The following is a 27,702-nucleotide window of genomic DNA, read 5'->3' as shown; positions in this document are numbered from 1 at the left end:
ATTGCAGATGTCATGGCAGATGTCAAGTGCAGACAAGTACTTGAGCACACATGTAGTCACAGAAACCATTAACACCCACCCTGACCTCACCCTCGTCTGAATAAAACCAGTTTTATTTTAGTAAAAAACTGACAGGAGTCAACTGGTGGTCTCAAGTAATTATACTGAATGATAATCACACTCATACATCTTACATTACAGTCGGCAATATCATATTAATAAATGCTACTGAAAAAAGGCTACTGTCGCTCAAGCTCATGGAGAAGTTATTACTAGTGGTGTAGTGGTGCTTGGAGAAGTGGGTATACTCAAATGTTGCCAAAAATGTCACTGAGGGGCCACCAGGAGTAGGAAAGGCGCCCTGTGTGAAAGATTCTATAAGAAACAGTGACATACACCCTGAATGACCTAAAACGTTAAATTCAATATTGGTATTTTACAGTCAGGCCAACCCAAGCTGTACTGTGCAAGTAGGCTAATAGTAAGCCTACTATTTAAATCAAGAAATGAGGCTGTCAACTGAATCAGAAATTCACAGGTTTCAGGTTTTGGCTCTCAAAGTAAAAAATCAATAAATAAAACATTAATTCATTGGAAGTCTATAACAATGCTTAAAATCAGGAGACCACTTTTGAGGTCTGTAAAAAATGTAGATTTATGAGTGTAGTAACCCTTTAATTAAAGTGTGCAGGCATCTAGCACTGTTGTTTGGTTAGCTGTTTCTGTAGCACATGAGATGGAGTTTGCAAATAAAATGGCCACTAAATGTATGTAAATAATCATGATATCATTCTGCCAGGTAGGCATAGGCTACTTTGTAGCTAGTTAACATTTAATTGAGAAGGTTTTTGGGAGAGCCTTTCCATCTACCAGAAGACAGTTAAGCCTATCATTAGCATCACTATATTATTCCTGTTCCTTAATTGTTTGAAACCTGGACGTTTGACCTCATATTATGAGGCATGTCATACCTTGCTTCAAAGAAACCTATAGCCAAAATCCCACCAAAATCCCACCATAGAAACGTGGAGGCAATACTTTGATAAAGACTTCCTCATATGTGTTCTCCTGTTCTATTGGTTTTATTTCTTTGTCTAGCAGCCAAAGGCATCATCCTAGTCATATTATCGACCCATGGTAGTTGTTGCATTTCCCTTCTTTCAACATTTCTAACGGATATTTCCATCTCTGTCCATGAAACCGCTTGCATGTGCAGTGTTTTCCCGCAAATTGCATTTTGGAACATTCGCTCGTAGCCTTACCGCCGTGTGCACATTGCTGCACCTAAAAAGCTAAACATTCTGATCTGTTCCATCAGCCTTATTAATTGATACGCATACACCTCCACTACACTACTTTTATATGCATTGTGGGGATTAAGAAGTGAGTATACGCAATGCCAACTGAAAGATAAGTGGGTATATGGTGTATACCTGCGTATACCCTCCACTACACCACTTGTTATGACGTCCGGGTGATACCCATCACACTAAGTATCATCCCATGGAACTCTACATACTGTTCACACGGGATGATCTTGTGTTAGTCTGGTGTTCCAGTCCCAAACAACATGACTAAATCAAATAAAATCAAATAACAATGTATTGGTAGCGTACACATATTTTGCAGATGTTATCGCAGTGTAGCGAAATGATAATGTTCCTAGCTGCAAGAGTGCAGAAATACCTAACAATACAACATAATACACACAAATACAAAAAATAAAACAAATCTAGAAATATTAGAACGAGCAATGTCAGAGTCCGGAATATAAATACATACAGTGCATTCGGAAAGTATTCAGACCCCTTGACTTTTTTCCACATTTTGATATGTTACAGCCTTATTCTAAAATGTATTAAATTGTTTTTTTCCCTCATGAATCTACACACAATACCTCATAATAACAAAGCAAAAACTGTGTAATTTTTTGGGCGCAAATTTATAAACAATAAAAAAACAGAGGCCTCCCGAGTGGCGCAGAGGTCTAAGGCACTGCATTTCAGTGTTGGGACATCACTATAGCCTGGGGTTCGATCCCACAATTGTCCCAGCATCGTCCGGGATGGGGGGGGGGCTTTACTTGACTCAACGCGATCTAGCGACTCCTTGTGGCGGGCCGGGTGCCTGCAGGCTGACTTCGGTCATCAGTTGAACGGTGTTTCCTCTGACACATTGGTGTAGCTGGCTTCCGGGTTAAGCGAGTGGGTGTTAAGAAGCGAGGTTTGGCGTGTCATGTTTCGGAGGACGCATGACTCGACCTTCACCTCTCCCGAGCCCATTGGGGAGTTGCAGCGATGAGACAAGTTCGTAATCACTAAATTGGGGAGAAAAAGGGGGTAAAAATTACATTAAAAAATTATAATAATTTAAAAAAAATATTCAGACCCTTTACTCAGTACAGTAGCGATTACAGCATCGAGTCTTCTTGGGTGTGACGCTACAAGCTTGTCACACCTGTATTTGGTCCTCTCAAGCTCTGTAAGGTTGGATGTGGAGCGTCGCTGCACAGCAATTTTCAGGTCTCTCCAGAGATGTTCGATCGGGTTCAAGTTCGGGCTGGGCCACTCAAGGACATTCAGAGACTTGTCCAGAAGCCACTCCTGCATTGTCGTGTGCTTAGGGTCATTATCCTGTTGGAAGGTGATCCTTCGCCCCCAGTCTGAGATCCTGAGCTCTCTGGAGCAGGTTTTCATTAAGGATCTCTCTGTACTTTGCTCCGTTCATCTTCTTTCAACTAGTCTCCCAGTCCCTGCCGCTGAAAAACATCCCCACAGCATGATGCTGCCACCACCATGCTCCACCGTAGGGATGGTGCCAGGTTTCCTCCAGACTTGATGCTTGCCATTCAGGCCAAAGAGTTCAATCTTGGTTTCATCAGACCAGAGAATATTTTTTCTCATGGTCTGAGTCCTTTGGGTGCCTTTTGCCAAACTCCAAGCTGGCTGTCATGTGTCTTTTACTGAGGAGTGGCTTCCGTCTGGTCACTCTACCATAAAGGCCTGATTGGTGTAGTGCTGCAGAGAAAGGTTGTCCTTCTGGAAGGTTCTCCCATCTCCAGAGGTACTCTGGAGCTCTGTCAGAGTGACCATCGGATTCTTGGTCACCTCCCTGACCAAGGCCCTTCTCCCCCGATTGTTCCGTTTGGCTGGACGGCCAGCTCTAGGAAGAGTCTTGGTGGTTTCAAACTTCTTCCATTTAAAAATGATGGAGGCCACTGTCTTCTTGGGGATCTTCAATGTTGCAGACATTTTTGGTACCCTTCCCCAGATCTGTGACTCGACACAATCCTGTCTCGGAGCTCTACGGACAATTCCTTCGACCTCATGTCTTGGTTTTTCTCTGACATACACTGTCAACTGTGGGACCTTATATAGACAGGTATGTGCCTTTCCAAATCATGTCCAATCAATTGAATTTACCACAGTTGGACTCCAATCAAGTTGTAGAAATATCTCAAGGATGATCAATGGAAACAAGATGCACCTGAGCTCAATTTCAAGTCTCATAGCAAAGGGTCTGAAAACTTATGTGAATAAGGTTATATCTATTTTTTATTTTTTATTTTTTAGCAAACATTTCTAAAAAGCTGTTTTCGCTTTGTCATTATGGGGGTATTGATTTATGAGGATTTTTTTTTATTTCATCCATTTTAGAATAAGGCTGTAACGTAACAAAAAGTGAAAAAGGGGTCTGAATACTTTACATTTACATTTTACATTTTAGTCATTTAGCAGATATTGACTAGAATACAATATATACATATGAAGCAGGTTAAACATTATTTAAACGTTATTAAAGTGACCAGTGTTCATTGACTATGTTCATAGGGCAGCAGTCTGGTGCAGGGTTGAGTACCGGGTGGTAGCTGGCTAGTAAAAGTGACTAAAGTTCAGGGCAGGGTACTGGGCGGGGGCTGGCTAGTGGTGACTATTTAACAGTATTATGGCCTGGAGAAAAAGCTGTTTTTCAGTCTCTCTGTCCCAGCTTTGATGCACCTGTACTGTCTCTACACCTTCTAGATGGTAGCGGGGTGAACAGGCCGTGACTTGGGTGGCTGAGGTCCTTGATGATCTTCTTGGCCTTCCTGTGACACCAGGTGCTGTAGATGTCCTGGAGGGCAGTGTGCCCCAGGTGATGAGTAGGGCAGACCGCACCAACCTCTGGAGAGCCCTGCGGTTGCGGGCGGTGCAGTTGCCGTACCAGGCGGTGATACAGCCCAACAGGATGCTCTCAATAGTGCATCTGTAAAGGTTTTAGAGGGTCTTAGGGGCCAAGCCAAATTTCTTCAGCCTTTGAGGTTGAAGAGGCGCTGTTGCGCCTTCTTCACCACACTGTCTGTGTGGGTGGACCATTTGTCAGTGATGTGTACGCCGACAAACTTGAAGCTTTTCACCATCTTCACTGCGGCACCGTCAATGTGGATGGGGGGCGTGCTCCCTCTGCTGTCTCCTGAAGTCCACGATCAGCTTCTTCGTTTTGTTGACGTTGAGGGAGAGGTTATTTTCCTGGCACAACTCTGCCAGGGCCCTCACCTCCTCCCTGTAGGATGTCTCGTCGTTGTTGGTAACCAGGCCTACCACTGTTGTGTCGTCTGCAAACTTGATGATTGAGTTGGTGACGTGTGTGGCCACGCAGTCAAGGGTAAACAGGGAGTACAGAAAGGGGCTGAGCACACACCCTTGTTGCAGAGGGCAGGGTTCTAAGGTAGTGTTAGTCTAGTGTTCAATTCCCAGACAACATGACTACTAAGGTAGTGTTAGTCTGGTGTTCCAGTCCTATCAACATGACTACTAAGGTAGTGTTAGTCTGGTGTTCCAGTCCTATCAACATTACTACTAAGGTAGTGTTAGTCTGGTGTTTCAGACAACATTACTACTAAGGTAGTGTTAGTCTGGTGTTTCAGACAACATTACTACTAAGGTAGTGTTAGTCTGGTGTTTCAGACAACATGACTACTAAGGTAGTGTTAGTCTGGTGTTTCAGACAACATGACTTCTAAGGTAGTGTTAGTCTGATGTTCCAGTCCCAGACAACATGACTACTCTCTCGAGTGGCGCAGTGGTCTAAGGCACTGCATCGCAGTGCTAGCTGTGCCACTAGAGATCCAGGCTCTGTCGTAGCCGGCCGCGACCGGGAGACCCATGGGGCGATGCGCAATTGGCCCAGCGTCGTCCAGGGTAGGGGAGGGAATGGCTGGCAGGGATGTAGCTCAGTTGATAGAGCATGGCGTTTGCAACGCCAGGGTTGTGGGTTCGATTCCCACAGGGGGTATGGAAAAAAAAAATGTATGCACTAACTGTAAGTCGCTCTGGATAAGAGCGTCTGCTAAATGATTAAAATGTAAAAAAAAAAAAATGTACTAAGGTAGTGTTAGTCTGGTGTTTCAGACAACATGACTACTAAGGTAGTGTTAGTCTGATGTTTCAGACAACATGACTACTAAGGTAGTGGTTGAGAGGCAGTGCTCAGCCAGTCAGGCAGCAGCAGGCTCTACATCAGTCGGCTCACTGACCTTGGACTGATTGGCCTTTTATTCCCTCCCTAAGAGAGTTAGGAGCAGAATGTCCTCTCCATTTGCCCTTAGAGAAATGTACAAGCATTCCAACAGCCGTGAAGGGTTCTTGACAGTGCTTTCATGGCTTTTTCCCTTTGATTGGAAATCCACTTTGGGCTGAGTGTCCTGCCTCTGAGTGTCCTGCCTGGTAGAACTGCCTGGCGGAACTTTAAGGGCACTTTTTAGTGGGATACGGACTTTAGTGGGAAAACAGCCATTCTCCGACCTTGGACTCACTTGTGGCTGTGGGAAAATATTTTCCAAGTTAGCCCTGTGGACTGAGGTAAAAGCAGGAAGGCAGTTCTGGTGTTGCCTAAAAACAAGCTCACTCACGCTGGGCAAACATTTTGAAGCCTTGGGAGCGTGACTTTGATCGCTGCCTTCACTGTGTATTAGGTTGGAGCTGAGTTTAACAAATCACCCCATGTGTTTTTGCTATTCCTAGATGGACCTGCAGCAGTCTCTCTTTCTCACTCTTTCTCTCTCTCACCCCATCCTCCCTCTTTATCTCTCTTCTTATCTTCCACACACTTTTTTTCCCCACACTCTCCTTGTCTAAATGCATTTGTGGGTTAGAAATGTGGTGCTGCTTACAAAATGAATTGTGTGAATGTATGTGCATGTATATGTACGTTTGCAAAGGAATGAAACGAAGGAGGGTGAAAGGGAGAGAGAGAGAAAGAGTGAGCTGGGTGGAGTAGCAGTGAGGAGTACTTTGCCCCTAGCCTGGCTGGAAATCAAAGGCAGGCGAGGAGAACCTGGTGAAAATGGAGCAGCTGATTTGATGTGCATAGCAGGGGGTCGCAGGACTCCCTGATAAAAGTTGCATTACACTCTGGCTCATTTTGTAAAGATCAACATCCTACAGCCGAGAAAATTGGATGCAATCAGCTTCAACTACATCCTGCCGTAGCAATCTCTTTCTCCCTGGCAGGCCTTAACTTCAGGGGAGAGCTATCTCTTTTCTCACTCACGCTGAGATTCCACCAAATAGTCTCCCTCTCTCTTGTGCTGTCCGTCTGTGAATCGTCTGGGTGTTATTCAAACTAATGTAATGGACAAGCATCTGCACTCATTGGCCATGTGAACATAAAGGGCTTTCACGTGAGACCGTTATGATCAGGATGGATTACATTCACATGAATTCTCGACGTGGAACACTGTCCTTTCTGCTGTCACATTTTGACCCAACAGTCCAGCTAGGTCAACTGTACAGCAACATGCACTTTGTTTACAAATCGCTCAACTCAACATGGCAATCAATGTGTTAGTGGACATTTTATTTTGGACAATATTACATCCATCACACATTGTTATGCATAAATTTGAGCAGCATAAGTCTATGAAGAAACCACCTATTCGGAAGGTCTGTCGGATTACGTCCCAGGTCAGGACCACGCACAATACTTTCACACTCTAAATAGCGGTCTGGAGCAGATCGATTGGCATCCCTTTTTCCTAATGTGACAGCCCCTGCCGGATGTCTTAATACTATATGTTACTGTCTAGATATGGTTCACGATTCCTTTATTTTATGTCAGAAATGATGGACGGTGTCCATAAAGTGTATAATGTTGTGTCCCTCCAAAATGGAAACAGGTTCTAGTTTTTACTGATATCCACATGGCAGTCAATGAAACTGAAATACATGGATATAAAAAAAAAATGTAAAACCTTTTTAGTCATTTAGCAGACGCTCTTATCCAGAGCGACTTACAGGAGCAATTAGGGTTAAGTGTCTGCACAGAAGAATATTCAAACTACTCTACAATAGCAACAACATTTGAACAGAACACACATAGCATTCAGGCCATGTGAGCTCATGTCAACTGGAAATTGAATTCATAAGACAGATAAACCCAGAGGACGGCACTGGATAGAGTGGGTGTCTTTGCTGAAGGGATTGAAATGCCTGGCACTTATTCCACATGCGAGCACAATGATCTGCGAGCTACAAGGATAAATTAGGCACATTTTTAACAGGCTTCAATAAAGGTGAGGCTGAAGCTCTACAGATCCATCATGGAGCTGGGGCTGTCTTTCCCAGGAAGAGGCTCCCCTCTCCCTCCTCACTCCAGTGCAAAGTAAAGGTTTTGCATTAATACAGAGAACAAACAGATGTGCCTTAGTCCTGACTGGGCTGCCTGCCTGGCTGGGGGAATACACACTCTACATACAGCATACATTTGTCTCTTTATGAAAGTGCGAAATATGGAAGAAAACAGAGTAGAACACAATATTATATTGTCTAGTTGCACTGGAAAGTCTGCCTTTGTGGGTCGTAATATGTTGTCATGTGTGGAAAAAGTGACATTTTGTATGCCTGACATCACGAATTAAGTTCCCTTGGAGAAATGCAATTATTGTATTTTCTCATGCACAACCATACCTGCCATTTGGCTGACATTTGTATTTTTTCTCTCGTCCTGGTCTTGTTATCAGGTGGTGAGGTTCCGTATACCACCCTGGCCACGAGGATGATGATGGGAGTATGGTGGCTCTTTGCTCTGATCGTTATCTCCTCCTACACGGCCAACCTGGCTGCCTTCCTCACCATCAGCCGCATCGAGAACTCCATCCAGTAAGTACCTGACACACCACCGCTCCAGGGTGAAATTTCCCCTAGGTACAAATCTAGGATGTACCTCTCCCAATCCTAACCTTAACCATTAGTGGGGACAAGCTGACCCAAGATCAGCTTCTAGGGGCAACTTCATCCTACACCCACGAAACCTCTGTCTTCATGATTGAGTGAAACCTGTCGCACTATTCCAGAAACACTTTACAGAAAATTAAGGGGGGGAAATACTTGACATTTTAATTGGGATTAGACTATTGGTTCCAAATTAGTGTGGTTTATTCAATCCAAATGCTAGAAAGACGTTGTGTTATGAATTTGTGGTACAGTACATTCGTACACGTTTGTGAAATTGACATTCAACTCAGCACCTTATGTCAAGGCTTTCAGAGAGTAAGTGTGTGCATTGTGTCTTCTGGCTGATCAATCTGTTGGACCTGGGCTGGTCTCCAGGGCACAGACGCACACTGTGATGCTGGTGGAGTTCTCATTGTAGCAATTATTATGGAAGCACATACTGATGCACAAGACAGACACACATACAGTAGGTTTACCTGTACCCAGACACATACATTTCAGATTAGGGAGGATGATAATGTTTTTATGAGCATGGCCTTATTTCTATGACAGCATATTGGATGACTGTCATTCATATTCCATTCACCCAGCTAGCTAAATGTAACATCAATAGGTTTAGGCTACTACATGATACTCTAATTGTCCCTATACCCATCATGAGGTTGCTACAACCTAGCCTACGAATGAAAGTTTACAAGGTAGGTGCACAGGTTGAGAGAAAAATGTGAGTAATCAAGGTGACAGACAGTGACACATTCAATACCGCCTTGCACACTCTTGCCTGCATCTAGCTGATCTAGGATGTAATCATTAGTCCAAACAGTTGCAAACGAGAGTTTCTATTGGACAAATTCAGGTATGTTTATCCTAGTTTTGTTCCGTTTGATCCGTTTAAGAAAAGTTTTTTAACAGAATCGGCAGAATGAATACACCCCTGATCACCCGCAAACAGAGTTCACTTTCATAGCAGCCACATGCAAACAGCATGATCACTTTGCTTGTTGTATAATTCCTTCTCGCATCTACGCGCTCTCCCCCTTTCACCTTTTCCCTTCGCTTGTAGACTTCAGTGCACCTTTCCAAGCCAAACCTTCATACCATAACTGCTAACCGCTACACATAGCCTACATCAGTGTCACCATATTAGCTAACGACATAGTAAACATTGTTACTAGAACTAACGCGTTATTAAACCCGCTACAATCATGCAGTACAATGTACAGCAAGCAGTTTAGCAGTTACACCGGCAGTTACATTTATAAAACCAAAAGCTTACCTTGACTTGGAAGAGTTCCCATGTTGGATAGCCATAGCCATCTAGCTAACATAGCATCCCTCTCTGTTTGAGCCGGTTGTTTGAGTAGGCTAAACTAGCTAGCTGCATTCGCTAGCTAAGTAAGTGAAAGTGAAAAAATAATACAACTAAATATAGCTAGCTCTCTCACTCTCTCTTGCTTCTCCTTCATTTTTGAAGAAATTAATTTGTTCAAAACTGTTAAACTATTGTCTTTCTCTCTCTTTGAGTCAACAACTCACCACATTTGATGCACTGCAGTGCTAGCTAGCTGTAGCTTATGCTTTCAGTACTAGATTTATTATTTGATACTTTGATTGGGTGGACAACATGTTAGTTCATGCTGCAAGAGCTCTAATAGGTTGGAGGACATCCTCTGAAAGTTGTCATAATTACTGTGTAAGTCTATGGAAGGGGATGAGAACCATGAGCCTCCTAGGTTTTGTATTGAAGTCAGATGTTTTCCAGCTTTTCGTCCTCCGGCTACACCATGGTGCTACCCCAGAGAGTGCTGTTGAGGCTACTGTAGACCTTCATTGCAAAACAGTGTGTTTTAATCAATGATTTGGTGACGTGAATATATTTAGTATAGTTTTATCTAAAACTGATAACTTTTTTAATGTTTCACTATTTTTATTTTTATGAAATTCACTGAGGAAGATGGTCCCCCCCTTCCTCCTCTGAGGAGCCTCCATTGCCTCACACTGCAGTTGACAGAGTGTGTATAAATGAATCCACGTGGGAATATGCATCCGTAGTACTGCTCTCTCTGTAGCACTCTCTGTATCAAATCAGGCAGCCTGCTGTTTCTGGAGAGATGGTGTCTGTCTAGGAAGACACCGCATGGGCACGTCTCCTCTCCAGGGGCCAGTGAGGGCCCTCGGTTTTTATTTTCCTGTGTGGCACAAATCAGATCTATCATCCTGCGGGTGACGTCACTCTCCCGGGCGCAACAGGTAACTGGTTTACGAGGACTCCACGGTGGACTCTACGGTGGTTTAGGAGGACGAAACTCTGTGCACTGTGCCCACGCTAAAGGAAGACTAGAGTAGACCTGGGGGAGTGTGTGTGAGGTGTGGCAGGTAGAGGGGCCCAGAGTCAACAGTTAGGAACCTTCTTCAACATCCCACACTGCGTCGATTGAAATTGCATGTCTTTACTAAGCCTGGTCTATGTTTGCAGTCTCGTCGTCATCATTTGTTTGCACCTCTCACGGTGCCACGCCTAAATCCCCACCGCTTATTGGGCAAATCAGATTCTGGAATGCATAGCAGTAATATAGATTTAGAGTTAGATAAAGTAGGATTTTTTGGCAGGGACATATACAGGATGCTACCCTCCACAACATAACATTCATTCCAAACCAAAACTCCAAACCTGCAACCTGATTTTGGACGGAATTACCTGGAAAGCTTTCTACTACCAAGGATTACTATTCTCAAACCATACAGCAAATGCTCTGGCAAACAAACAGAAACCTGAAAACACCATCCAACCTGGAACTGAGTGAGTAATGTTTAGTATGAAGCTATTTTTCACTTTCAAAAACCAAGAAGAAAAATTCATTACAATGATATATTTTATATTATAAGGACTGAATTCTAAGGCTACCAAGCTTAAGCTTGCTACAAAGAGATACAATTTCAATTAGCACTGACGTGTGAAGTGAGAGGTGTCAAAGCCCTTGAGCCCAACAATGGCAGGAGAGTCGTACAGTCTACCCCAACTAAATGGAGAGGCCTTAGAAGCACCCCCCCACTGTTCCGAGGTCATTAAAATACAGTACCCTCTGAATGTAAAAAACGACAAGACACGAAAAGAGTACAAATTGAAACTTCTTTGGGGGAAGCACGAGACACTTTTTGCTGATTTGTATAAAAATGGGAACATAAGCAACCTTATCTTCCACACAGACCATCCCCTGGCATGGCACAGTGCTATACTAGCACACTACCCCTCTGTTAAGAGGGGGGGTGTTAGCGACGGGTGGAAACTCAGGATACTGGACAACGAGGACTCTGAGTCGTCTAATATTAATCTCTATAAATCTGGAACCGTTTTGGTTCAAGGCAACACCAAACAGTTCCAGCTGGACTTTCACCTAATCAAAGAAATAGCTCAGCAGGAGAAGCTCTCCCTTGAGAAAGATACCCCTACCCCGAGCGGGTCAGACCAGACCTCTTCATTAAATAACCCCACAGAGCAACCCCAAGCAGAAAGTCAACTTCCCAGCACAGAGTACTACTCCCTCATTGAAATGAAGGATAAATTCACCCAGCTGGAGGTAAGGCAGGTGGAGCTGGAACAGCAGGTAAACACAGTCCAGTCAGCACAGACCCAGACAACAGTCCAGCACAACAACACCCCCTTAACTAGACCTGGAGAGCTGCAGGTAGAGAGAGACATGTCTGCACTCTGGACTGTGGTGAGACAACATCAACAGGAGAAAGAGCAGGAGCAGGAGAAGAACAGAGCACTAGAGGAGAGGATCAGAGTGCTGGAGGAGAAGGTGAGAACGATGACGGGTGACATTGAACAACCCATTAGAGAACAGCCCACCTCAGATCCTGGCCAAAGTCTCGACACCGCAGCAGAACAGTACACCATAGACCCTGACCATAGCCTCGACATCACACCCAGACAAACAAATGAAGAACCCCAAGCCCTGGGGACCCCAACCCCTCTGAGCAACCCCCAAGTCAGACACCCTGATAGCCCTCATGACGACCCCCCCCCCCCCACACCCACTGAGGACATACACAAGCCACAGATTGTACTCCTTATGGACTCAAACGGGAAATACATACAAGAAAATAAACTTTTTCCAAAACAAACAGTGTCTAAACTCTGGTGTCCAAACACCCAGCGCGCCCTAGACCTTCTGTCTGAGGACCGACTAGGATCACCCAGCCACATAATAATACACACAGGCACAAACGACCTGAGAACACAGCAGGAAAGGGTGGCCACATCACTCAAGGGAGTGATAGAAAAAGCTTCTTCTACTTTCCCCTTCGCACAAGTGGTTATCTCAACTCTGTTACCACGAAAAGACTTCCACCCTGCTACCATACAGCGGGTAAACGCAAGTATTTCCCGTGACTGTGCATCAAAACCAAATGTCTTCCTGGCCCACCACTCCACCCTGGACGTGAACAGCCTTTATGACCAGGTCCACCTATACAAGGCAGCAGTGCCCACCTTCGCCCGGACCCTAAAGGATATCGCCCTCAACCGCAGACCCAACACCTCACACAGAAGCAACAGATCGACAGACACCCCGCCCAGACCAGCGAGACACTCTCCCAGACCTGCGGGAACCCCACCAGGACCTACACATAGAGGACCCCCGCAGAGAGGACCTACATCCAGACCACAGCATCATCAACCACATCTACACCCCCCACCCCCACCAATTAACTCCCCCCAAGTCAACCATGCCCACACCCCATTTAGGCCCCCTCAGATCAGACCTATGCCCCTCCTACCCACCCCAAGCCCCCCACTCCCACAAAGAGGGCCTCAACATGAAAGTCACACATACGCCCAGGCCGTGAGCAGGCAAACAGGCCCAACACCCACTCTTACACTAGCCCAAGCCAATGGCATGTACCAGATGCTCAGCAGGCTCTGCTCACAATTACTGACCTGAGGCCAAACCACACAACCAACAACATTAGACACTTTATGGAACACAAAGCCTTCACTATTTCATCCTGGAATATCCAAGGCCTGAGGTCATCTGCCTTTGGCCTAAAGAGCAGGAATCTGGACTTCACCAAAGAAATCGGAAATACAGACATTATCATCCTACAAGAAACATGGAATAGAGGAGACAGACCCACTGGTTGCCCTCTAGGTTACAGAGAGCTGGTAGTCCCATCCATCAAACTACCAGGTGTGAAACAGGGAAGGGACTCAGGGGGTATGCTAATTTGGTATAGAGCAGACCTAACTCACTCTATTAAATTAATCAAAACAGGAACATTTTACATTTGGTTAGAAATTCAAAAGGAAATTATCTCAACTGAGAAAAATGTCCTCCTGTGTGCTACCTATATCCACCCACTAGAATCCCCATACTTTAATGAAGACAGTTTCTCCTTCCTGGAGGGGGAAATCAATCATTTCCAGACCCACGGACATGTACTAGTCTGTGGCGACCTAAATGCCAGAACTGGACAAGAACCTGACACCCTCAGCACACAGGGGGACAAACACCTACCAGGGAGGTGACAGCATTCCCTCCCCCATATGCCCCCCTAGGCACAACTACGACAACATAACCAACAAAAACGGGTCACGACTCCTGCAGCTCTGTCGCACACTGGGTATGTACATAGTCAATGGTAGGCTTCGAGGGGACTCCTATGGTAGGTACACCTATAGCTCATCTCTTGGCAGTAGTACTGTAGACTACTTTATCACTGACCTCAACCCAGAGTCTCTCAGAGCGTTCACAGTCAGCCCACTGACACCCCTATCAGACCACAGCAAAATCACAGTCTACTTGAACAGAGCAATACTCAATCATGAGGCATCAAAGCCAAAAGAACTGAATAATATTAAGAAATGCTATAGATGGAAGGAAAGTAGTGTTGAAACCTACCAAAAACAATTAGGAAACAACAAATTCAATCCATTCTAGACAACTTCCTGGACAAAACGTTCCACTGTAATAGTGAAGGTGTAAACTTGGCAGTAGAAAACCTAAACAGTATATTTGACCTCTCAGCTTCCCTATCAAATCTAAAAATCTCTAACAGAAAACCAAAGAAAAGTAAAAACAGTGATAAATGGTTTGATGAAGAATGCAAAAACCTAAGAAAGAAATTGAGAAACCTATCCAACCAAAAACATAGAGACCCAGAAAACCTGAGCCTACGCCTTCACTATGGTGAATCACTAAAACAATACAGAAATACACTACGGAAAAAGAAGGAACAGCATGTCAGAAATCAGCTCAATGTAATTGAAGAATCCATAGACTCTAACCACTTCTGGGAAAATTGGAAAACACTAAACAAACAACAACACGAAGAGCTATCTATCCAAAACGGAGATGTATGGGTAAACCACTTCTCCAATCTTTTTGGCCCTATAACAGAGAACAAACAGCAAAAAAATATACATGATCAAATGCAAATCTTAGAAACAACTATTAAAGACTACCAGAACCCACTGGATTTTCCAATTACATTGAATGAACTACAGGACAAAATACAAACCCTCCAACCCAAAAAGTCCTTTGGTGTTGATGGTATCCTCAATGAAATGATCAAATATACAGACCACAAATTTCAATTAGCTATACTTAAACTCTTTAACATCATCCTTAGCTCTGGCATCTTCCCCAATATTTGGAACCAAGGACTGATCACCCCAATCCACAAAAGTGGAGACAAATTTGACCCCAATAACTACCGTGGGATATGCGTCAACAGCAACCTTGGGAAAATCCTCTGCATTATCATTAACAGCAGACTAGTTCATTTCCTCAGTGAAAACAATGTACTGAGCAAATGTCAAATTGGCTTTTTACCAAATTACCGTACGACAGACCACGTATTCACCCTGCACACCCTAATTGACAAACAAACAAACCAAAACAAAGGCAAAGTCTTCTCATGCTTTGTTGATTTCCAAAAAGCTTTTGACTCAATTTGGCATGAGGGTCTGCTATACAAATTGATGGAAAGTGGGGTTGGGGGAAAAACATACGACATTATAAAATCCATGTACACAAACAACAAGTGTGCGGTTAAAATTGGCAAAAAACACACACATTTCTTTCCACAGGGCCGTGGGGTGAGACAGGGATGCAGTTTAAGCCCCACCCTCTTCAACATATATATCAACGAATTGGCGAGGGCACTAGAACAGTCTGCAGCACCCGGCCTAACCCTACTAGAATCTGAAGTCAAATGTCTTCTGTTTGCTGATGATCTGGTGCTTCTGTCACCAACCAAGGAGGGCCTACAGCAGCACCTAGATCTTCTGCACAGATAATGTCAGACCTGGGCCCTGACAGTAAATCTCAGTAAGACAAAAATAATGGTGTTCCAAAAAAGGTCCAGTTGCCAGGACCACAAATACAAATTCCATCTAGACACCGTTGCCCTAGAGCACACAAAAAAACTATACATACCTCGGCCTAAACATCAGCGCCACAGGTAACTTCCACAAAGCTGTGAACGATCTGAGAGACAAGGCAAGAAGGGCCTTCTATGCCATCAAAAGGAACATAAAATTTGACATACCAATTAGGATCTGGCTAAAAATACTTGAATCAGTTATAGAACCCATTGCCCTTTATGGTTCTGAGGTCTGGGGTCCGCTCACCAACCAAGAATTCACAAAATGGGACAAACACCAAATTGAGACTCTGCATGCAGAATTCTGCAAAAACATCCTCCGTGTACAACTAAAACACCAAATAATGCATGCAGAGCAGAATTAGGCCAATACCCGCTAATTATCAAAATCCAGAAAAGGGCCGTTAAATTCTATAACCACTTAAAAGGAAGCGATTCCCAAACATTCCATAACAAAGCCATCACCTACAGAGAGATGAACTTGGAGAAGAGTCCCCTAAGTAAGCTTGTCCTGGGGCTCTGTTCACAAACACAAACAGACCCCACACAGCCCCAGGACAACAACAACAACAACAACACAACTAGACCCAACCAAATCATGAGAAAACAAAAAGATAATTACTTGACACATTGGAAAGAACAAACAAAAAAACTGAGCAAACTAGAATGCTATTTGGCCCTAAACAGAGAGTACACAGTGGCAGAATACCTGACCACTGTGACTGACCCAAACTTAAGGAAAGCTTTGACTATGTACAGACTCAGTGAGCATAGCCTTGCTATTGAGAAAGGCCGCCGTAGGCAGACCTGGCTCTCAAGAGAAGACAGGCTATGTGCACACTGCCCACAAAATGAGGTGGAAACTGAGCTGCACTTTCTAACCTCCTGCCAAATGTATGACCATATTAGAGACACATATTTTTCTCAGATTACAGCGATCCACAAAGAATTCGAAAACAAACCCAATTTTGATAAACTCCCTTATCTACTGGGTGAAAAACCACAGTGTGCAATCACAGCTGCAAGATTTGTGACCTGTTGCCACAAGAAAAGGGCAACCAGTGAAGAACAAACACCATTGTAAATACAACCCATATTTATGTTTATTTATTTTCCCATTTGTACTTTAACTATTTGCACATTGTTACAACACTGTATATATACATTATATGACATTTGAAATGTCTTTATTCTTTTGAAACTTCTGAGTGTAATGTTTACTGTTAATATTTATTGTTTATTTCACTTTTGTTTACTATCTACTTCACTTGCTTTGGCAATGTTAACACACGTTTCCCATGCCAATAAAGCCCTTAAATTGAAATTGAAAATTGAGAGAGCGAGAGAGAGAGACCCCCTTTCCCTTTAGTGTTTTCTTTTTGCAAGAGATGTCATTAATGAGTCCTTCTCATATTGCTCCGTTCTACTTCTATGCAGCTAATTATGATTTCCATAAATTTCAATGTATTATCTTTAATGTGTAGACTCTTCTGGGGTCATTACTGCAATAATTAGTGCCTCAACTTCACACCCAGGGGCCTGTTGTTTTAAAGAGGAGGGATGTGCTGCCTCAGTCAGGAAACCCTCAAGTGAAGCTGAATGGCTTGACATAGTGACAAGAAAAAGAGACCAATTTTTTTGTATTAATACTCCAAAGTCTCTCTGGGAATTAAATAACAAATGATTGTTCAGAACTTAGAGCTGAGTTTCGTGGATGATTGTTTTTGTTAGATAGTGTGTGAATCCTTTAGGGGAGATTGGAGGACAGTGGAGCTGCAGCAGCGGAGCTGGTAGGAACAGAGCGTGTGAACAGTGAAAAAATAGGAGTCGGCAGACATTGTGGGCTGATTGATCGAAGAGGAGAGATGGAGGACTGGGGAATGGGTTCAGAAAAAAGAAAGAGTAGAGGAGAGGAGAGGGCACCCGTTTAGAGCGAGAGGAGATGGAGTGGAAGGATGAGTATGAGGAGGGAGGGATAGATTGACGGAGGGTGTGTCTGTGTCTGTGTGTGTGTCAATGACCCTTGAAACTGTTGAGTCCTTTGTGATGTACTATGATTGGTGGATTCAATAAAGTATTTAAAATGTGTGTGCCTGCGTGTGTGTGTGTGTGTGTGTGTGTGTGCCCGTGTATGCCTGCATGTGTATGTGTGTTGGGGAAAAGGGGCGGGGGCGGGGCATTAGGCAAACACATTAGACATTTAAGGGCCTGTCAATGTGTCTTTGAGTGTCATGAAAAGCGCTACACAAATACAAATGTATTCTTAGTAAACACCCATGAACCTACAGTGGACACATCACACACCGTGGCTTCACGAGGTGAGGGACATGAAAGAGAGAAGGGTGTATTCATTAGAGCACACTGCAGCAAAACGTTTTTGTGTGTAACAAACAAGTCTCGGCTCGTCCCTCTCTGTTTCACCCCTTTTTCTTTTCTGTTTGGTTTCTAGTGAATACACCCCTGCTGAACAGGTAGTTAGTTGTTTTGGCCCTTGTCAAAAGTGGTGCACTACATAGGGAATAGGTTGTCATTTGGGACACAACGTAGTCTACGACTCCTCCACCCACCCCACAATCACTCTCCCTATATCCTTATGTGCCCACACATTATTTAAGGAGAATTTCCCCCTTAAAAGAGAATGAAAATGATAAACATGACGCGCCGAAACGTGGAAGAGGGAAGTGGGAAGATTAAGGGCAAGGATTAATAGACAGCAATAAGAGATTAACATTTGGCAGACGGGTTCATTAAAACCTTCAAAGAGGGTTGAGAGTAGCTGCAGAGAGTGGGGGGAGTAGTGCATGGGGGGGTGACAGTATGCTGATGTATCGATATTCAATGAATGAATACTCCGGTAAACTCGTCGGGTGTTTGTACTTTCACCGAAGAGCGTAACGCGATGGAGTTCTCTTTTTACGGACTAAATCTGTCAAAAATTCTCTACAGTCTTGGTAACAACAGAAGTGTATTAATAGTGATGGCGATACAATTGTTGTTCTCCTAGTCACATCGGCAGCTTGTGTTAAAGCAATTTGACAAACAAACAGTAATTAGTCCCAGTAATGATTTTCTATTACAGTTCTAAATGGTGAGTGTTTGAAGACTTATCAAACCGTAGCATTGTAATTAAAATACTTTCATTTCCCTGGAGGTGGTGATGGTATGAGAGGGATTTTATTACATTCCTCTATTATTCCCCTTTTATTTGAACTACAAGGAGCTTCTTGCCAGTTCGTTGGCTGGCTTACCCTTAATTATATTCAGGTTATTAACTCGGCGCAAACAACTATTTGTTTAACTAGTGTGTGTGTATGTGTGTGTGTACCTCTCTCTGTGTGTGTGTGTGTGTGTACCTCTGTGTGTGTGTGCGTATTCACATGTGTGCATGTGTCCCGCTATGCGTAATGTAGGTGAGTGGGTTTGGAGTGTGATTATTTGCACGTGTGTACATTTACATTTACATTTACGTTATTTAGCAGACGCTCTTATCCAGAGCGACTTACAAATAGGTGCATTCACCTTATAGCCAGTGGGATAACCACTTTACAATGTTTTTTTTATTGTATTTTTTTAAATCTTTTTTTTTTGGGGGGTTGGAGTAAAGGGGGGAGGGGGTAGAAGGATTACTTTATCCTATCCCAGGTATTCCTTAAAGAGGTGGGGTTTCAAATGTCTCCGGAAGGTGGTGAGTGACTCCGCTGTCCTGGCGTCGTGAGGGAGCTTGTTCCACAATTGGGGTGCCAGAGCAGCGAACAGTTTTGACTGGGCTGAGCGGGAACTATGCTTCCGCAGAGGTAGGGAGCCAGCAGGCCAGAGGTGGATGAACGCAGTGCCCTCATTTGGGTGTAGGGACTGATCAGAGCCTGAAGGTACGGAGGTGCCGTTCCCCTCACAGCTCCGTAGGCAAGCACCATGGTCTTGTAGCAGATGCGAGCTTCAACTGGAAGCCAGTGGAGTGTGCGGAGGAGCGGGGTGACGTGAGAGAACTTGGGAAGGTTGAACACCAGACGGGCTGCGGCATTCTGGATGAGTTGTAGGGGTTTAATGGCACAGGCAGGGAGCCCAGCCAACAGCGAGTTGCAGTAATCCAGACGGGAGATGACAAGTGCCTGGATTAGGACCTGTGCCGCTTCCTGTGTAAGGCAGGGTCGTACTCTCCGAATGTTGTAGAGCATGAACCTACAGGATCGGGTCACCGCCTTGATGTTAGCGGAGAACGACAGGGTGTTGTCCAGGGTTACGCCAAGGCTCTTCGCACTCTGGGAGGAGGACACAACGGAGTTGTCAACCGTGATGGCGAGATCATGGAACGGGCAGTCCTTCCCCGGGAGGAAGAGCAGCTCCGTCTTGCCGAGGTTCAGCTTGAGGTGGTGATCCGTCATCCATACTGATATGTCTGCCAGACATGCAGAGATGCGATTCGCCACCTGGTTATCAGAAGGGGGAAAGGAGAAGATTAGTTGTGTGTCGTCAGCGTAGCAATGATAGGAGAGGCCATGTGAGGATATGACAGAGCCAAGTGACTTGGTGTATAGCGAGAATAGGAGAGGGCCTAGAACTGAGCCCTGGGGGACACCAGTGGTGAGAGCACGTGGTGCGGAGACAGCTTCTCGCCACGCCACTTGGTAGGACGACCGGTCAGGTAGGACGCAATCCAAGAGTGAGCCGCGCCGGAGATGCCCAGCTCGGAGAGGGTGGAGAGGAGGATCTGATGGTTCACAGTATCAAAGGCAGCAGACAGGTCTAGAAGGACAAGAGCAGAGGAGAGAGAGTTAGCTTTAGCAGTGCGGAGAGCCTCTGTGACACAGAGAAGAGCAGTCTCAGTTGAATGACCAGTCTTGAAACCTGACTGGTTTGGATCAAGAAGGTCATTCTGAGAGAGATAGCAAGAGAGTTGGCTAAAGACGGCACGCTCAATAGTTTTGGAGAGAAAAGAAAGAAGGGATACTGGTCTGTAGTTGTTGACATCGGAGGGATCGAGTGTTGGTTTTTTGAGAAGGGGTGCAACTCTCGCTCTCTTGAAGACGGAAGGGACATAGCCAGCGGTCAAGGATGAGTTGATCAGCGAGGTGAGGTAAGGGAGAAGGTCACCGGAGATGGTCTGGAGAAGAGAGGAGGGGATAGGGTCAAGCGGGCAGGTTGTTGGGCGGCCTGCCGTCACAAGTCGCAAGATTTTATCTGGAGAGAGAGGGGAGAAAGAAGTCAAAGCATAGGGTAGGGCAGTGTGAGCAGGACCAGCAGTGTCATTTGACTTAACAAACGAGGATCGGATGTCGTCAACCTTCTTTTCAAAATGGTTGACGAAGTCATCCACAGAGGGGGGGGGGGGGGGGGGGGGGATTCAGCAGGGAGGATAATGTGGCAAAGAGCTTCTTAGGGTTAGAGGCGGATGCTTGGAATTTAGAGTGGTAGAAAGTGGCCTTAGCAGCAGAAACAGATGAAGAAAAATGTAGAGAGGAGGGAGTGAAAAGATGCCAGGTCTGCAGGGAGTCTAGTTTTCTTCCATTTCTGCTCAGCTGCCCGGAGCTCTGTTCTGTGAGCTCGCAATGAGTCATCAAGCCACGGAGCTGGAGGGGAGGACCGAGCCGGCCGGGAGGATAGGGGACATAGAGAGACCATCATTCCACATCACCGTCATGTTGTATATGTGTACATGTTGAACTACATTTCCCATAACCTCCCCCTCCCGTCTTTGTCTATAGGTCTCTCCAGGACCTGTCCAAGCAGACAGAGTTGCCCTACGGGACGGTGTTGGACTCAGCTGTGTACGAGCAGGTGCGCAGTAAGGCCATGAACCCCTTCGAAAGGGACCCCATGTACTCCCAGATGTGGCGTATGATCAACCGCACCGGAGGGGCCGACAACAACGTGGACGAGTCCAAGGAGGGCATCCGCAAGGTAGGTGGCCATACTACACTAAACAAAACACCCCATTATCATGCAATAGTGGAGGTGTCCAAGGAGGGCATCTGCAAGGTACACCACTTCACATAGCCTGTGCCATTTAGCAGATGCTTTTATCCAAAACGACGTACAGGCCAGTGAGCGCATTCAGTTTAGTATGTGTGAACCTGGGGGCTTCCGGTTGACTGATGCAGTATGTGAACCCACAACCCTGGCATTGCTAGCACCATGCTCTTACCAACTAAGGCTCACAAGATCATGTGTTTTCTAACATTATTTAATATGGCGTGTCCTAGACCTCTTACTAGTCATGAATGTTTCATAGGGTTTCATATACCACACCTCTGGCTGGGTGACACGTGTGACGTGTTTTGCATGTGTTCCTTATTGTCAGTAGCTTGTTAAGCATTCATTTCTAAACAACAACTAGAGACTGAATACTAGCATGTGAGTCGTGGAGAGAGCGAGAGGGAGAGAGAGAGAGAAAGAGAGAGAGAGGAGGGGCTGTACTCTGTCTCTCTAAACCAGGGGTCCCCAAACTTTTTCCTGTGAGGGCCACATAACTTTTCCCTTCTCTGATGGGGGGCCGGTGTCAGTTTGTAACAGAAAAAGTGTGACGATCGTAGGGGAGCTTAAAAAATTTATTGTTTTCCAGAAAGCCACACATAACCAAATAACCCTTTCCAGGTTCTTTACAGAAAAAAAGTCAGGAAACAAATAATAACACTATTAATGAAATAAATAATAACTAAATAACCCTCTCTGAGTTCTTCACATAAAAAACAGGAAATAAATAACACTATTTATGAAATAAATAATAACTAAATAACTCTCTCTGGGTTCTTCATAGAAAAAAAAGCCATGGAACATTAACTTTCTGTTGTGCCATGCACAATCTTAACAGATAAAAGTTCAGCTCAGTTGTCAGAGCAGAATCTCTCTGACACATATGAGCAGTCTCTTAAAGTTCTTGTGTTCCTTCCTTATAATCCTTTTGTAGGTTCCAGTAGGCTTGTAGACACCGCTGTTTGCAGCTCTCTCTTATCAACTTCCCTGTGAAAACCACAAAGGAAGCAGGTTGAGAAACTGAACTAAGTGATACAGCACCTACACAGCACAATACATTTCACTACCAGTATGGTTGTAAAGATGGATTTTATCCCAGTAGATTTTATTATGATTATATTTGTTTATGCTCAGAATGACTAATTCAAGTCAGAAAAGTGAGCTTACCTATGTATGTTCATCAGTGTGAACTGTGGGCCTGCATCTGGCTGGTGAGAAGTTGAATATCAGGTTCCATTCTAGTTACAGCCAGTCTCAAGCACTGATGCAAATGTTCATCTGTCAATCTTGATCTCATCGGAGTTTTCAGCAGTTTCATGCGAGAAAAGGTTTTCTCGCAGATATACGTGCTGCCAAAAACTGTGGACATTTTCATTGCGTGTTTTTTGATGTTTGGATATGTGTCGTTTGGGAGGGCGGCATAGAAGTCAATGAGACTGTTGGGCTTGAATGCGTCTTTCAGAACATCACAGTTCTGTAACTCAGCCAACTCAAACTGATATGAAGGCTGGGCTTCATCAATGTCGGCAACAAAAAAAAAAAAAAAAAGACGGATTTCTTTTGCATGAACATGTAGTTCACTGAATCGCACACCGAACTCCGCCTTCAGCATTTCCAGTGCTTCCACGCACTTTTCAGCTGGGAACGGGACCGCTGGGTTCTCTGTCGACAGGTTTTGGGTAGCAGGAAGATGGACGAAGTTGCGCTTTTTCACTTGTTCCAAAAGCAGCGCTAATTTCACCTCAAATGCTTTTATGTGTGAATACATGTCGCAAATGAGTTTCCCCTCGCCTTGTAGCTGCAAGTTAAGGCTGTTAAGTATTTCTGTCACGTCTGTTAAAAATGCGAGGTGCCATTTCCATTCTGGGTCGATCAGCTCTGGGACCGTTTTGTCTTTTAAATGAAGAAATGCGTTAATTTCGGGTAGCAGCTCGTAAAAACGCCTCAAAACTCTGCCCCGGCTCAGCCATCGGACCTCTGTGTAGTACAGCACATCTCCGTGCGTAGACTCCAGTTCAGACAGGAATTCTTGGAACTGCCTATGTTTAAGTCCCTTTGCTCTGATGAAGTTTATGCACGACACCACAACCTTCATTACAGAATCCCACGTCAACACTTTGCAGCACAGTGCTTGCTGGTGAATTAGGCAGTGGACTCGTAGCGGGGCGGTGAGACCCCTTTTTTCCAACTCCCGGTTCATGCGTCCTATTAGACCGCGAGTTTCGCCCACCATGCTAGGAGCCCCGTCAGTCGTGATGCTAGCTAGCTTTGACCAGTCCAGGTCCAACTTCTCCATGGTTTGGCACACTTTGTCAAAAATATCCTCTCCCGTTGTAGTCCCTTTGAGACTTTGGAGGGCTGCCAGCTCCTCGCATATCTCAAAGTTTGCGCTAACTCCACGAATAAAAATGAGCAGTTGCGCTGTGTCTTGCACGTCCGTGCTCTCATCCAGTGCTAATGAAAAAAGTCAAATTCTTTCGTCTTCTGCTGCAGCTGGGCATATACATTACTCCCGATTTCTTCAACGCGTCTGGTGATTGTACTCGCCGACAGATTTACGGCATTAAATGCATCTTTCTTCTCGGGACACACCTCCTCCGCGACAGCATCCATACATTTCTTAACAAACTCTCCGTCAGTGAAAGGCTTACCGCTGCTTGCTATCAGTTTAGCAACCCGAAAGCTGGCCCGAACGGATGCCTGGTTCAGCTGAGCTTGGCGTACAAATGTATTCTGCTGAGATAGTAGTCCACTTTTTAGCTTTGAGAGTTTGTCTGCTCGTATTTGGCCTTGCAAGCTATCGTACTTGTCTTTGTGACGGGATTCATAGTGTCGGCGAAGATTGTATTCTTTGAATACCGCCACCGTCTCTTGACAGATGAGACAAACAGCCTTTTCTTTGCATTGAACAAAAAAATAATCGTTTGTCCACTGCGGGTTAAATACCCTGCATTCTGAATCAATTTTTCTCTTACCTAACCTTTTCGCCATTATTCCGTTCTCTCTTTGACAGGGCCGGGCCTAGGATTTTTTTTCTGGAGGCCAAATAGGAAAAAAATCCGATAGCGTCTCTGGGATTGTTCAGAGGGCCGGGCCAAATGTGCTGACGGGCCGTGATCCGGCCCGCGGGCCGTAGTTTGGTGACCACTGCTCTAAACACTTCTTGTGAGATACATGTATGTATGGTTTAGCACTCAATCCCCTAGATAATTAGTTACTACCATAAGTGCCTGGTACTGGTACATAAATGTACAGTATATCCTCCCTGATGTTTTATTTTTTTAATTGTCCAAAATGGTACCCTATTCCCTATTTAATGCACTACTTTTGATGGGCCATGGTCTAAAGTAGTACACTATACAGTATAGGGAGTAGGGTGCCATTTGGGACATACACATGGTAACAGCAATTAAAGCGATGGTAAATGAGTGAAGTATGACTTCAAGTCTTCATCTCCTTGCCTTGAGGATTATTAGGGCTGAATATCTCATTAGTGGGTTTGGTTTCATGAATTAGTCAGCATTTTGTTGAGGTGATCAGCACTCCCAGGTGCTCAGATAAATATTGCGTGACAGGGGTGACACCCCAAGAGTAGCAGACAAGGACTACAACTGTGAAGCTTAATGCAGGCCACCATATCCGCTGCGCTCTCTCCACCTGCCTCCCTTTTTCTCCCTTATACTCTCTCTCACGCTCTCTCTCTCCCTCTCCCCCACCTCACTAGGCTGGAAGCTCAACGTCTCCCTCTAGTGGGATACTGGTGTCCCTGACTCTCTCCCCTGCAATGACAAGTTTGTATCTCCTAAACTAGAATCTGTTTTTTTCCCCTTTCTTTTTTTCAAATATATATATTTTTAATTCAGTTGTCTGTTTGTTTTGAAGCAGTATCTCTGAAAAGCAGTGTATTTTGTCTGAATGGCCAGTGACTCCGGCAGCCATGAGTGCTTACCTTCCTTGGGTCCTTTATGTTTGTTTTGTTAGACTCTTTCTCCTGCTCAATGTCTTGTTGGTTGGGTGTTGACAGTTGTGTATTCCACACACTGTCAATACACCTCTCAGAATCACAGTCCCAGGCCGTATGGATTTTCTCCCCCACACTTTTCAGATTGCAATCATTGTAGCAGAATAATATGATCTGTCAGAGCCCCTGTGTTTCTTTTATCAGGAACATATAGCAGAACCCTGAAGGACAATGTTAGGGGTACCAATCTCTGCCACTTCAGTCAAAGCTCAGAATGTTCATACTTTTTTAGATTCCCCACCAGCAGCATACTTCTGAAGCTAAGCAGCGTTGGTCCTGGTCAGTCCCTGGATGGGAGATCAGATGCTGCTGGAAGTGGTGTTGGAGGGCCAGTAGGGGTCTTTAGATCAAGTCCCAATGTCCCAGGGCAGTGCAGTGCAGGGGACATTGCCCAGCGGATGGTGCCATCTTTCGGATGGGATGTTAAATGTGGTCATTTAAAATCCCATGGCACTTATCGCAAGAGTAAGGGTGTTAACCCTGTTGTCTTGGCTAAATTCCCAACCTGACCCCGTTCCACCAAGGCCACCTAATTATCCCCCTCATTCTCACCTCTCCACCATGCACGCCAGCTGATGTGTGGTGAGTGTTCTTATCCACCACACATTGGTGGTGGATAAGGTGAGTTTCCCCCTTACTATGTAAAGCGCTTTGAGTAGGTAGAAAGGTGCATTCGGAAAGTATTCAAACCCCTTCCCTTTTTCCACATTTGGTTACGTTACAGCCTTATTCTAAAATAGATTTAAAAAATACCCCATAATGGCAAAGCGAAAACAGGTTTTTAGACATTTTTGCAAATTTTTATAAAAAACAAAACAGAAATAACTTATTTACATAAGTATTCAGAACCTTTGCTATGAGACTCGAAATTGAGCTCAAGTGCATCCTGTTTCCATTGATCATGCTTGATTGGAGAACCTCCTATGGTAAATTCAATAGATTGGACATGATTTGGAAAGGCACACACCTGTCTACAGTGCCTTGCGAAAGTATTCATCCCCCTTGGTGTTTTTCCAATTTTTTTGCAGTACAACCTGTAATTTAAAGGATTTTTTTGGGGATTTCTTGTAATTGACATACACAAAATAGTCAAAATTGGTGAAATGAAATGAAAGAAATTATTTGTTTAAAAAAATTCTCAAAAATAAATTACGGAAAAGTGGTGCGTGCATATGTATTCACCCCCTTTGCTATGAAGCCCCTAAATAAGATCTGGTGCAATCAATTACCTACAGAAGTCACATAATTAGTTAAATAAAGTCCACCTGTGTGCAATCTAAGTGTCACATGATCTGTCACCTGATCTCAGTATATATACACCTGATCTGAAAGGCCCCAGTGTCTGCAACACCACTACGCAAGGGGCACCACCAAGCAAGCGGCACCATGAAGACCAAGGAGCTCTCCAAACAGGTCAGGGACAAAGTTGTGGAGAAGTACAGATCAGGGTTGGGTTATAAAAAAATATCAGAAACTTTGAACAGAGCACCATTAAATCCATTATTAAAAAATTTGAAAGAATATGGCACCACAACAAACCTGCCAAGAGAGGGCCGCGCACCAAAACTCACGGACCAGGCAAGGAGGGCATTAATCAGACAGGCAAAAAAGAGACCAAAGATAACCCTGAAGGAGCTGCAAAGCTCCACAGCGGAGATTGGAGTATCTGTCCATAGGACCACTTTAAGCCGTACACTCCACAGAGCTGGGCTTTACGGAAGAGTGGCCAGAAAAAAGCCATTTCTTAAAGAAAAAAATAAGCGTGGTGTTCATCAAAAGGCATGTGGGAGACTCCCCAAACATATGGAAGAAGGTACTCTGGTCAGATGAGACTAAAATTGAGCTTTTTGGCCATCAAGGAAAACGCTATGTCTGGCACAAACCCAACACCTCTCATCACCGGAGAACACCATCCCCACAGCATGGTTGTGGTAGCATCATGCTGTGGGGATGTTTTTCATCGGCGGGGACTGGGAAACTGGTCAAAATTGAAGGAATGATGGATGGCGCTAAATATAGGGAAATTCTTGAGGGAAACCTGTTTCAGTCTTCCAGAGATTTGAGACTGGGACGGAGGTTCACCTTCCAGCAGGACAATGACCCTAAGCA

At 44.6% G+C, this 27,702-nt stretch overlaps 1 protein-coding gene across 3 annotated transcripts in view; it reads left to right on the top strand.

The window, feature by feature from the left end:
- The window catches only part of grid2 (glutamate receptor, ionotropic, delta 2), a 577,776-nt gene that overhangs the window by 475,083 nt on the left and 74,991 nt on the right, over nt 1-27,702 (top strand). For all 3 annotated transcript variants that reach the window (XR_006004078.2, XM_041904499.2, XM_045226775.1), the window contains exons 12-13: nt 8,000-8,138; nt 21,305-21,500. Coding sequence is in view for 2 of the 3 variants with exons in the window: in XM_041904499.2 (XP_041760433.2) it covers nt 8,000-8,138; nt 21,305-21,500 (335 nt within the window). In the remaining variant the exon portion in view is untranslated. The remainder of the gene's footprint in view (nt 1-7,999; nt 8,139-21,304; nt 21,501-27,702) is intronic.

The sequence above is a fragment of the Coregonus clupeaformis genome, chromosome 18 (genome assembly GCF_020615455.1).
Source record: "Coregonus clupeaformis isolate EN_2021a chromosome 18, ASM2061545v1, whole genome shotgun sequence".
In the NCBI taxonomy this organism is placed as follows: Eukaryota; Metazoa; Chordata; class Actinopteri; order Salmoniformes; family Salmonidae; genus Coregonus; species Coregonus clupeaformis.
Note: the sequence above shows the minus strand (reverse complement) of the source record. Positions and strands in the feature narration are given on the sequence as shown.